Source organism: Mauremys mutica, chromosome 1 (genome assembly GCF_020497125.1).
Source record: "Mauremys mutica isolate MM-2020 ecotype Southern chromosome 1, ASM2049712v1, whole genome shotgun sequence".
NCBI lineage: Eukaryota > Metazoa > Chordata > Testudines > Geoemydidae > Mauremys > Mauremys mutica.
The window spans coordinates 225,435,480-225,447,943 of NC_059072.1; the positions used below are offsets into that span (position 1 = coordinate 225,435,480).

Here is a 12,464-nt window from a genome sequence, read left to right on the forward strand (position 1 = left end):
TTTGTAAGGGTTGCAAATGCAGGCCTGCTCTTAAGCTCTTCCAGGAATCTCTTTAGAGAAAGCCTGACCTAGAGAGCCTCCTGAAGCACGGCGATCGTTTTGATTTAAATGGACTTGAACTGTACGAAGAATTGAGTACACTGTCATCAATGTTGCCACATGCAAAATCGATAATGGACATTGTACAGTTTACTCATACCAGCAAACTTGTTCACATATATACTAATGTGTACATTGCCACTCGTATTCTACTGACAATTCCTGTAACAGTAGCATCAGGAGAACAGAGTTTCTCAAAACTAAAGCTCATTAAAAACTATCTCCGCTCTACAAGGAGTCAGGAAGACTTGACTGGTCTTGCTATTCTTGCAATCAAACAAGACATCACTTTGTCTTTGTCATACGATGACATTATTACTGATTTTGCAGCCCAAAAAGCCAGAAAGATTGCTTTTAATTAAAAACAAATCCTTGTTTCAATACCTCTTCATATAATTTTCCAATAAAATGTTGACAAATTTTAAAAATTATATTATTTGCATCATTCTGTCAAATCATAATTTTTTCTATAGTGCTACTTCTTTAGTGCTAGTCCATCAGCATTACAGTGTGCTTAATTAAGTTAAACTGGTTTTAATAACATGCATGTGGCAAGTTTTCCAATAGTGTAAGCTTATGTTTGTGTTGCTAAGAACAAGACAGGCACAAGGGCACCAGTTTAATAATCCTGCCTAGGGCACCATAAATCCTAAATCATGAGTCAGGCAATCCCCAAAATCAGGTAACAGGATGAAAAAGCCTGAGACTTAAAAAAACAACAACAAACCAATAAATGCTTGTGCCTCTTTAGTTACCCCTGTTTTTTGATCCTTCAGGGTTCCCAGTACCCAACTTTTCTCAGCTGCCATGAGGACCTTTTTAAAATGCAATGCCAGATTCTTTCTTAATAACATGACTCCAGGAGCTGGGGCTTTCAGAAAACAAACACACCACATAGCGCTGTTACCCGGCCAGGTGGGAGATCGGGCTCCGGCGCAGGCTCTGCCTGGGCGTGCATGAGACGCCAGGGCGCTCCGGCGAGGAGCTGGGAGATTTCCCGCAGCAGCGCGGCCGCCCCGCACGGGCACAGGGTCCGGCACAACAAGGCGGCGCCCGGGGATGCTCCGCAGCGCCAGGCTCAGTCCGCGCGCTGCCCTCGCTGAGAGCTAGGCGGCCGCTGCCCGGGTCCTAACAGCAGCGTAGCGCCGTTCTTGATGCCAAAGGGCTTTAAAAATACACCCAGGAGAAAGTCCCCTCCCGACTCCAGCCTGTCAGCAGCACCAACGATCTCCGTGGCGAGGTGGGTTTTTTCTCGCGCCTCAAGAACACGCGGTGGTTCTGTGTGGGTGCCAGGCGCTCTATTGTCCTTGCAGGGCCTGTGCGCGAGCGAGCTGCCGCGGCAGGGCGGGGCAGGGCGGGGAGAGCCCAGGTTTCCCCCTGCAGCGGCGCCGGCCCCTGCAGCCCGGTCCCCGCGGCGGCACCTGTCACTGACTCACTCGGCAGCTGGGTGCGCCCGGCCCAGGGCCTGCCCGCGCGCGGGGGGGATGCACGGGCCCGGGTGGCTGGGCGGCCTTCCCCGCCCCCGCAGCCCCTAGCCTGGGCGAGAGCGAGAGGTTCCCCCCCTCTCCCCCCGGCGGCCCTTCGGCAGGTGAGTGGCCGCAGCGCGCCCAGCTGCGCACGTCCCGCCGAGCGGGCTTCGCTGGTCGGGGACCTTGACCGGCGTTGCCCAGCGCGTCGGGACTCGGCCGGGAAAGGCGCCTGCGGGCCGGTGTTCGTGACTGTGGTAAAGGAACCAGGCGAAGCAGCCCTCGGCCGGTCCCCTTATTAAACCCGACCGGCTATTGAGGTGACAGCAAATTAGCCCCCCCCGCCCCGCCCCGCCCCGGCCCCCGGCCCCCAGGGCCAGGTTGTGTGTGAAAGTCTGATCAGCCGGCGAAGCGGCGAGTCAAGCCATGGCTGGCGGTGACACCCCCCCCCCGCCCCGCATGCGGCAGCTTTGGCCCGGGCTGGATGAACTTTTTGTGGGCCCGGCGCCAAACATATTTGTGGGTCCCCCTGGGACAAGGTGCGGGGGGGCGGGATGGTCAGTCTCCAGAGTGAAGGGCAGGCCGGGGGCAATGAGGCACAGTGCGGCGGGAGCAGCCCCCCCCTCCCCCTCCGTGCAGGCCAGCAGGAGGGCACTGGATACAAACCTGCAGCTGCCAGACGCACACTGGCCTGCCCAGCCCTGTGCTGCCAGCATGCCCCTTCCCCTTGAGAGCAGGCCCACACCACCCCTGTGCTCCACCCTTATGCCCAGTGCCCCCTCGCCCAGAGACCTCCACCACAGAGCTCTATGCCCAGCCCCCACCGCAACTGCACAGCACCCTGCACACCACACCGCTCGCCCAGCCCCCCCGCCTATAGACCTCCCCACTGCCCACCACCTTCCTCACAGTCCCACCATCACAGCTGCACAGCAGCTCATATTCCTGCACCAAAAACTAAAAAATTCTGTGCACAATATTTTAAAATTCTGCAAATTTTGTCAAAGAAATGTGGAGGCTCCAACATGGCAGTGGGGAGCACAGGCCACTGGTTGCATGGAGGTGGGACCCTGCAGCCTCCCCTCACCCCACCCTACCCTGGGATAGGGACAGGGACTCGGCAGTGAGGCTGCATCCGACCCTGACACAGTGCAAGGGCCAGGCCTGCCCCCAGAGACACCCTGGGGCCCTGCCCCCCTGTGCCAGGCGCACCAGGTGTGGGTGAGCAGGCTCAGCCCAGCAGCAGGATCCAAGTGCAGAGGGACTTAGTGTGGGGGGATCCAGGTGGGGGTAAGAGAGTTCTCTGTGGGGCAATCTGGGTGTGGGTGGCTCAGCGGGAGATCTAGATGCACAGAAGCTCATTGGGAGGTTCCAGGTGCAGGGGCAATGGGACTCTGCAGGGGATCCAGGTGAAGGTGTTTGGGGCTCAGTGGGGGGGGCTAGGTGCAGGGGAGGTGGTGTTCATTTGGGTGGGGGGTCTTGATGGTTGGGGCTCAGTGGAGAGGGTATATGGGGAGGGGGGCTTATTGGGGTGGTACAGATGCAGGGGAAGGTGGGGCTTGTCAGGGTGAGGGTTCAATGGGTCTGCTTAACAGGGGAGCCCCAACTTCTGCCAAGAGGATGCCGCATGCTGGGCTCCAGCTTCCCTCCTGCCCCCGCTTACCCCATCCCCTTCTCTTCCCATCCCATGCCCCTTCCCCACCACTCCATCTACTCATCCCACCCCCTTCCTTCCCACCAGGGCTTTGGAGCAGAGCCCAGAGCTGGAGCGCAGAGCAGCTCCGGAGCAGTGGAGCTGCAGGTTTTTGTCTGGAGCTGGAGCACAGCTCCAAAGCCCTGCTTCCCACTGCCCCCGCTTCCCATGCCCCTTTCTCTTCCCCATTCCATGCCCCTTTCCCACCGCTCCATCTCCTCCCCAGGCTTGAGAGGCCGGGGAACGGCGTGACAAGAAGGGGTGAATATCAAATTAGTCCTGAATAAAGACTGGGAGTGGATGGGTCACTGCAAAAAGAGGTAATTTTCCCTCTGCTGATATTCACACCTTCTTGTCAACTGTTGGGAATGGGCGACGTCCACCTTGATTGCATTGGCCTCGTTAGCACTACAAAAGTAATTTTCCCTCTCATATTCACCCCTTCTTGTCAACTGTTGAGAATAGGCCACTTCCACCTTAATTGAATTGGCCTCGTTAGCACTGACCCCCTACTTGGTAAGGCAACTCCCATCTTTTCATGTGCTGTAAAATATATATTCTGCTTACTGTATTTTTCACTCCATGCATCTGATGAAGTGGGTTCTAGCCCACAAAAGCTTATGCCCAAATAAATTTGTTAGTCTCTAAGGTGCCAGAAGGACTTCTCGTTGTTTTTACAGTTAATTGTGTCCCTGTATGTTTCTTAGATATTAAACTAAAGAGCTGTATTACCCGCTGGACTGAACCCCTATTCATGGGCAGGGTTACAGCACAGAAGCTATAAACAATCACTTACAGTTATTGCATACAAAGGATGATTGTATCCATGTAAACACAGTTCATATGGGGCAGTAACTAGCCCATGCATTTTAGGTGTTATAAAATGATATGAAATATATTACTTCTGTCATATATATTCCTTATACACTGGAGTAATATTGCTTGCTTATGTATCATAATGATAGCATGTAGACTTGTGATAACTAGGATTATATATGACAGAAGTAATATATTGCGATATGTAATATATGTGTGTTAATATATGTGTTTAAAATAGTGCACTCTGTTCTTGGCCTGAATTTTTTTTTTCTTTCATAGTGATGTGAACATAGCATCGAGGAAAAACCAATCATTTGTGGACTCTGATTATGTGAGGAGCATGTAGATAATGTCCATGGTGCAGTATGCACATTGATTACTGGCTAGGTTAGTCTGGCCAGGGTTTGCATGTAGATGAAGGGGTAAACCCTCTCTATAATCCCTGCTTTGTTGACAGCTGCTCTGTTTATTTTGGAACAAGGGCATCAGTTGCTAGCAAGTGTCACAGGCGAGCTTGCTGCATGAATGAACCAGGAAGAATAAGAGGTGCTTCAGAGAGAGGATCCCAGCTGTGCTTTCTCCTCCTGCTGCTCTGAAGTGTGGGAGGGAGACACACACACAGAAAGAGATAGACACAAAAATCCCAGGTCTTGGGGAGATGAGAAGCAGAAGCAACTCTGGAGTCCGCTTGGATGGCTACGCCCGACTGGTTCAACAGACCATTTTATGTCACCAGGTGAGTGCAGAGTCAGTGCAGAGAAGAGCGGGATCCTTACACTTCTTCACCAACCCTGTTGGGCCTTTATTTTGAGGGAGTTTTTTTCTCTCTTATTAATGTTTTTTTTTTTTTTTAAATCTTACTCATTATTTCAGTCGGCTCTGTGGGATTCTTGATATGAATTCAGTGGACTGGTTTATTGCTTAGTGGACATGACAGTACTGGTTTGGGGCAGATCCAAGAGCAGCCCGTGCTTTTGGAATATGTGCGTGGAGCTCATAATTGTATGGAGTGTTGGTTCAGCATGTTGCAATAGTGAGCAGAGTATGTTTGTACAATCTGTTATTCTAGGAAATAGAGTGTTTGTGGAGAGTTATGCTATGAAGTATTTCTTATAATGTGGTATGGTATGAGGTGGAGTTTATTGTACAAAATAAGTGGAGTATTAGTTTAGGAAGAGAACAAAGAAAGGTGCACTGAGGCAATGCTACAGATAAATATCCTGTACTGTATTCATTCTATAATGTGGATATTGGACATGCAGCATTCATAACCATAGAAAAATATCATCTCTGGTGGCTTCTTTTCATTTTGAGTGGGCATCAAGTAAAATTAGTCACTTTAACTCAACAAGAATACTTAGTAGCTGATTATACAAGACATGAAAAAGCATGTCCATTGTATGTGGAAACCCAGTGTGTTCTTAACCACAATGACGTTAAAATAAGATTTATGTTCAATGGCTTGCCTTCACTCAGAATGTGAGCTTGCATCATTGTGTATCTTTTGAAACTGGTGAACGTAGGTATAATGGTGACTTTCAGATATGTGGCTATGAATTGCATTTATCTGAAATTAAGACTGAATCCGAAATAGAGCTGGTTCAGTTGCCAGCAAACATAATTTGTTTAGTACGTGTCTATAACAATACACTTCATACCAAAATCTTTGGCCTGATTCTCCTCTCGATTACACTGAAAATCTACAATCACTATGTTAACTTTAGTGGAGTGACTTCAGATTTATATCGTACTGTAACTCAGATCAGACTCTGACCCCTTGTTGTGTGGCTTGGATACATAAACAGTAAAAGAATGACACTGTCAAGGCTGGTAGGCAAAAAATGTGACCTACTAGATGTGTTTTCGCTCATGGACATGCATAAACACCTACCATAGTGTTCTCCATTTGCTCAGCTCGTCATTTTCATCCTTAAGAACAGACATAGGGTGCAGAAAAGTTATAGTGTCCTTTGAGATGGTGTGGTTCAATTAAAATAGTACAGCATATAAAGATGAGAGCAAGGAATTTTTTCCATGAGTCAGTTTCCAAATATACTTATTACTAAGCACTGAATGAGGCTGCAAGGCTGTGGAGGAGGGTGTTACAGACCCAAACCTGATCGTGCTGAAGTCAATAGGAGTTTTGCCATTTTGTATATTTGTGAATAATTGTGTTTGGATAGTATTTGTTATAAGCAAAATAGAAATCTAATACGAAGGAATGATGTATTTAGTGTATACTGGGGTAGATTATTGGTTTTATTCCATTTTATACCAGCTGACCTATAATCTTCAAATCACACATTACACTTTTTGTGCAAAATATAAGTGAAGAACTCTTTCTTTTCTATGGAACAGTCAATATTGAGAAGAGTTTGGTCTTTAAAAAGAAAAGCCAATTTCCCTTTAGACACTGATCATCTGATCAGAGGGAAAATTGTTATCAAAGCAGTGCTTGTACGCATGTGAACAGAGAAGTGCTGTAAAATGGGTGCCATTATTTCTTTACAGGCTTGAAAAGTACACTTTTTCATAACAGCAGTACATTCATTTAAAAAGAAAGTGTTGTTCACTTACCTAAGGGGATTCAGTGCTTTCTTTGAGAAACATGATGTTCAGGAATTAGTTTCTAGGATAAAAATCCAGCGCTAGGCATTTAGCATGCTAGGTATTTTGAAAAACAAGTGTTGTTGTTGTTTTGTTTGTTGTTTTTATTTGTGTTCATATTACGCAAAGATAGATCTCTTTTAAAAGCAAAATTAATTTAGAAAATGTGTTCTGAGCCAAGCATAAATTCCAAATGCAGGCTGTCATCCCACCCAGAGGTCTGCACAGGGGGACCCCATGTGTCTGCATGGAGCCACATTGAAGTCAGAGCTCCTTGCAGGACTGGTGCCATAGTGAACATTTTATTTTCTGCTAACATATATGACCCTCGCAGTGTATAGACGTGATAGGTGCTTTAGAAATGCAGGTGGATATATTAGATTTAAGACCTTAATTTGAGTTAATATGATGGAGAGGGCGTAGCTATGATCATATATTAGTTACTGATGAGGAAAATCCAGTGGGGAAAATGTTCAATATGTCTCCTCCATGTGCAATATCATTATTCTTCTGATACAGTTATTTTATTTCTATAACAATTTTTATTTAAAGATTATTGCACTATATTATTTATACCCTCTATAGCCCAATGTACAGAAGAATAATGACTCAACTATTTTATTTCACTCATCGATTTAGATTGGGATTTTTTGTGTTTTATCCAATGTCAATATCCATTTTATGGACACATTTTTAAGTTTTTCTTTTTTAAAAAAGTATTACATGGGGTACTTAAGGAGAACAGAATATGTAGCTAAAATAGAAACCACTTCTGACTATCTTATTTTTTTATCAGCTGACATTTAGTGGTCACAAAAATACATCACATTCAACTTCATACAGTCAAACCCAGCTGGAGTTTAGTGAAGGTCTGACTTTAATGTCAGTGCTCTGCTAGGTCAAAGCAGAGGTTATATAAGCCAATGTGTTCACTAAAATATGCTCTGAGTGCAGCTCTGATCTCTGTTATCTCAATTTAATTCTGTAGTAGCTCCAGTGTGGTCAATGAAATTACTCCATTTTTACAGCAGTGAAAGTGAGATCAGAATCTGATCTTTTTTAGTAGATTCTTGTTTCCAGACAAATAGATGTAGTGAAATGCAAATATATTAACTAGAAAGAGACACAGCACATGCAATTAAGTAACAATTTAAGGCCTCAATCTGGCAATCAGATCTCTGCAACAGAGCCTTCTGTCCTTGCAGAACCCCATTGACTTCAGTGGAGTACCTTGGCACATGGATTTGCTCATGCAGATCTCATTAGGAGGCCCCCATCCTACAAACTAAATTAAATTTTAAAATCACATGGTGGGCCTAATGTTACACGGTGCCCTGGCATTCTTTTGATATCCATGGGAGTTGAGCATACCCAGTACCTCATAATTCACACTCAGTATCTTGCAGGGGTGCACTCTTTGTATACTAGCAGGGAGAAGTTTGAAAAAAAAAATCCTAATTTTTAAGAGTAAGCATTTTATGAAGCAAACTTTTAAAAATATTAGTCAGTTAATGTTTCTTCCTGTGAATTGATGGTACCATAATGCTACAGAATTACTTTTTGTTCATGATGTTTCACAAAAGGTCTGATCCAATGTCCATTAAAGTCCAAAGTGGACTTCACTTTTCGATCAAGTCCAGAGTGTCTAGATTAAGTCCCTCTGATTCTAATGCGGGAAGGGCGGCCAGCACATCCCTTGGCCTGCACCACTTCTCGCAGCTCCCATTGTCCTGGAGCGGTGAACTGCGGCCAGTGGGAGCTGCGATCGGACGAACCTTCAGACTAAGCAGGTAAACAAACCAGCCCGGACCGCCAGGGGCTTTCCCTGAACAAGCGGAGGCCTGACTTTGAGAAGCACTGATCTAGATCTTGTATGTTTTCTTAACATGGCACCTTTTAAAACTTTGAAAGCAGGCAGGTCCCTGGTGGTTGATGGGTCTCCCAGTGTCTTGTGTGAACATTGACATTTTTGGAGGAACAATCTTAGTGCCGTTCCATTGCACAACTGGAGCCAGGCCCAGAATGTAGCTGCTAGGGGGCTTGCTGTGCAATCTCTGCAATGCTAGAATTACAGCTACATAGACTTTCTTTGTACTGCAAGTGAGGGATGAACAAAAAAAGACTGTGCAAAATAGCTAGAAATATGAGATTTGCCTTTGAGGCTCACCTTTCTCCCTGTTCTAATTAACTTAGACTGCAGGTGGCTTCTGCTGAATCACTTTTTTTTTTTTTTCTGTTCTGCTTTTGTTTTTTTCCAATTTGGAAATGTCTTTGAGCAGTTAATCCCTGTTTGGGCATTTAAATGACAGTTTTATGAATGGAATATTCCATATAGCATCAGAGAGATTATTCAGCACTCATCCAATCTCTATTATTTGAACTATTAAACTCTTTGGGATAGAGACCATCTCCACAATGTAGATGTTTATACAGTCTATGTGAGTATGCTGTGTGGCACTGATCCCTGATTTAGGCCACTGAATACTACTTTATTATAATAATAAATGAAAATGCTGATTATACCAGTAATGTTTACCTGGCTGCCATCCATGTCTTCATTCAAATCATTCCTAAAAAGCCTACGAGAAGACAGGTGATGTTTCCTCCCCCGCAAAACTACCTCTTCCCAGAAAATAAGGTTATATAAACATTGAACTGAACCAGCATATGCCAGTAATGAGTCAGTGTATGATTCTGTTATTTGTAACTGTTGTCCTTCTGCACACCAGCTTCAACCCCTGTGTCACTAGGGCTTGGTTCTGCACCACAGACATCAATGGTGCAGGGTCAGGCACTAAATACATGATAAGTTCTTTGAGCTGGGGACCTTCTCTTTTTATTTGTTCTGAATATTGCTAGGTCAGTAGGTGAATCGTATGCTCTTGGATGCGATGAGAACCGCTCAGCTGTATGTCATAGCCCCTATGCTACTAGCAGTCAAAGGAGATTCTCCTTTACCTCAAGTTTTGGCAGTCTGGTGGGTAGATCAAGGTTGTATCCCACTGTGAATATTTGAGTGTCCATTGTCTAAGTGCAGGTAAGAGTATGAAGTCTTGTGTGGCCCTGTGTTTCTTACATCAGCATTTGATATGGAAAGTGCTGCTGCAGTTCATAGAATCTTAGAGTTGGAAGGGACCTCAGGAGGTCATCTAGTCCAACCCCCTGCTCAAAGCAGGACCAAACCCAACTAAATCATCCCAGCCAGGGCTTTGTCAAGCCTGACCTTAAAAACCTCTAAGGAAGGAGATTCCACTACCTCCCTAGGTAACCCATTCCAGTTCTTCACCACCCTACTAGTGAAAAAGTTTTTCCTAATATCCAACCTAAACCTCCCCCTCTGCAACTTGAGACCATTACTCCTTGTTCTGTCATCTTCTACCACTGAGAACAGTCTAGATCCATCCTCTTTGGAACCCCCTTTCAGGTAGTTGAAAGCAGCTATCAAATCCCCCCTCATTCTTCTCTTCTGCAGACTAAACAATCCCAGTTCCCTCAGCCTCTCCTCATAAGTCATGTGCTCCAGCCCCCTAATCATTTTTGTTGCCCTCCGCTGGACTCTCTCCAATTTATCCACATCCTTCTTGTAGTGTGGGGCCCAAAACTGGACACAGTACTCCAAATGAGGCCTCACCAGTGCTGAGTAAAGGGGAATGATCACATCCCTTGATCTGCTGGAAATGCCCCTACTTATACAACCCAAAATGCCATTAGCCTTCTTGGCAACAAGGGCACACTGTTGACTCATATTCAGCTTTTCATCCACCGTAACCTCTAAGTCCTTTTCTGCAGAACTGCTGCCCAGCCATTCGGTCCCTAGTCTGTAGCAGTGCATGGGATTCTTCCGTCCTAAGTGCAGGACTCTGCACTTGTCCTTGTTGAACCTCATCATATTTCTTTTGGCCCAATCCTCTAATTTGTCTAGGTCCCTCTGTATCCTAGCCCTACCCTCCAGCGTATCAACCACTCCTCCCAGTTTAGTGTCATCTGCAAACTTGCTAAGGGTGCAGTCCACACCATCCTCCAGATTGTTAATGAAGATATTGAATAAAACCGGCCCCAGCACCAACCCTTGGGGCACTCCACTTGATACCGGCTGCCAACTAGACATGGAACCATTGATCGCTACCCGTTGAGCCCGACCATCTAGCCAGTTTTCTATCCACCTTACTGTCCATTCATCCAGCCCATACTTCTTTAACTTGCTGGCAAGAATACTGTGGGAGACTGTATCAAAAGCTTTGCTAAAGTCCAGTAATAGTACATCCACTGCTTTACCCTCATCCACAGAGCCGGTTATCTCGTCATAGAAGGCAATTAGGTTAGTCAGGCATGACTTGCCCTTGGTGAATCCATGCTGACTGTTCCTGATCACTTTCCCCTCCTTTAAGTGGTTCAGGATAGATTCCTTGAGGACCTGTTCCATGATTTTTCCAGGGACTGAGGTGAGACTGACTGGCCTGTAGTTCCCTGGATCTTCCTTCTTCCCTTTTTTAAAGATGGGCACTATATTAGCTTTTTTCCAGTCATCCGGAACCTCCCCCGATCGCCATGATTTTTCAAAGATAATGGCCAATGGCTCTGCAATCTCATCGGCCAACTCCTTTAGCACCCTCGGATGCAGCGCATCCGGCCCCATGGACTTGTGCTCGTCCAGCTTTCCTAAATAGCCCCGAACTACTTCTTTCTCCACAGAGAGCTGGTCACCTCCTCCCCATACCGTGCTGCAGAGTGCAGCTGTCTGGGAGCTGACCTTGTCTGTGGAGACAGAGGCAAAAAAAGCATTGAGTACACTAGCTTTCTCCACATCCTCTGTCACTAGGTTCCCTCCCTCATTCAGCAAGGGGCCCACACTTTCCTTGACTTTCTTCCTGTTGCTAACATACCTAAAGAAACCCTTCTTGTTACTCCTAACATCTCCGGCTAGCTGCAACTCCAAGTGTGATTTGGCCTTCCTGATTTCACACCTGCATGCCTGAACAATACTTTTATACTCCTCCCTGGTTATTTGTCCAATCTTCCACTTCTTGTAAGCTGTTCTTTTGTGTTTAAGACGAGCAAGGATTTCACTGTTAAGCCAAGCTGGTCGCCTGCCATATTTACTTTTCTTCCTACACATCGGGATGGTTTGTTCCTGCAACCTCAATAAGGTTTCTTTGAAATACAGCCAGCTTTCCTCGACTCCTTTCCCCGTCATGTTATTGTCATGGTCTTACCCTCACTTGAAACTGGGGGGTTTCAAGTTGAGGACCAGCATGTATTCCCCCACCCTAAAATCCTAGGGTAGGTCTCCTTCGCTGCCACCAGTCAGGTTAAAGTGTCTGACACACTGCCTGTCCCCCAAGCTTCCCCTGGGGAACCCAGATTCAAACCCCTTGAATCTCACCAGAGAGAGAGAGAAACAGCCAGTTCCCCTCCTCCCCCTCTTCCTTCTCTCCAGCCTGCTCCGGAGAGATATACACCGAGTCAAATCCTTGACTCAACACAAAGAGGGACTCACTTCCCCCCTCCCCTTCCCTAGTCCTGGAAAGAGATACCTGATTCAAACTGCTTGAATCAAACCCAGGAGGAACTGTCTCTTCCCCCCTCCCCTTCCCCTGAATTTCCACAAGAGAAGGAATTAACCAAGTCCAAAGAAAAGAGAGAATTTATTAAAGAATAAAAAGAAAATACAGAATCTCTATGAGCCCAAGCTGGACACTCATAGGGTATAACCTTATCAATCTCTGGAGAGAATTCCCCCTCCCCCTTTTCTCAGTAAAAGCAATATTAGCAAACAGGAA

At 46.2% G+C, this 12,464-nt stretch overlaps 1 protein-coding gene across 5 annotated transcripts in view; it reads left to right on the forward strand.

Moving 5' to 3' along the window:
* The first annotated feature begins 1,120 nt into the window (after positions 1–1,120).
* Positions 1,121–12,464, forward strand: part of PHKA2 (phosphorylase kinase regulatory subunit alpha 2) — a 72,399-nt gene continuing 61,055 nt past the window's right edge. For 2 of the 5 annotated variants that reach the window (XM_045016548.1, XM_045016867.1), the window contains exons 1-2: positions 1,124–1,339; positions 4,559–4,813. In XM_045016548.1, coding sequence (XP_044872483.1) covers positions 4,736–4,813 — 78 coding nt within the window. In that variant the 5' untranslated portion in view covers positions 1,124–1,339; positions 4,559–4,735. Of the gene's footprint in view, positions 1,340–4,370; positions 4,465–4,558; positions 4,814–12,464 lie in introns of those variants that run through there. The other 3 variants (XM_045016777.1, XM_045016695.1, XM_045016627.1) reach the window with 3 other exon arrangements.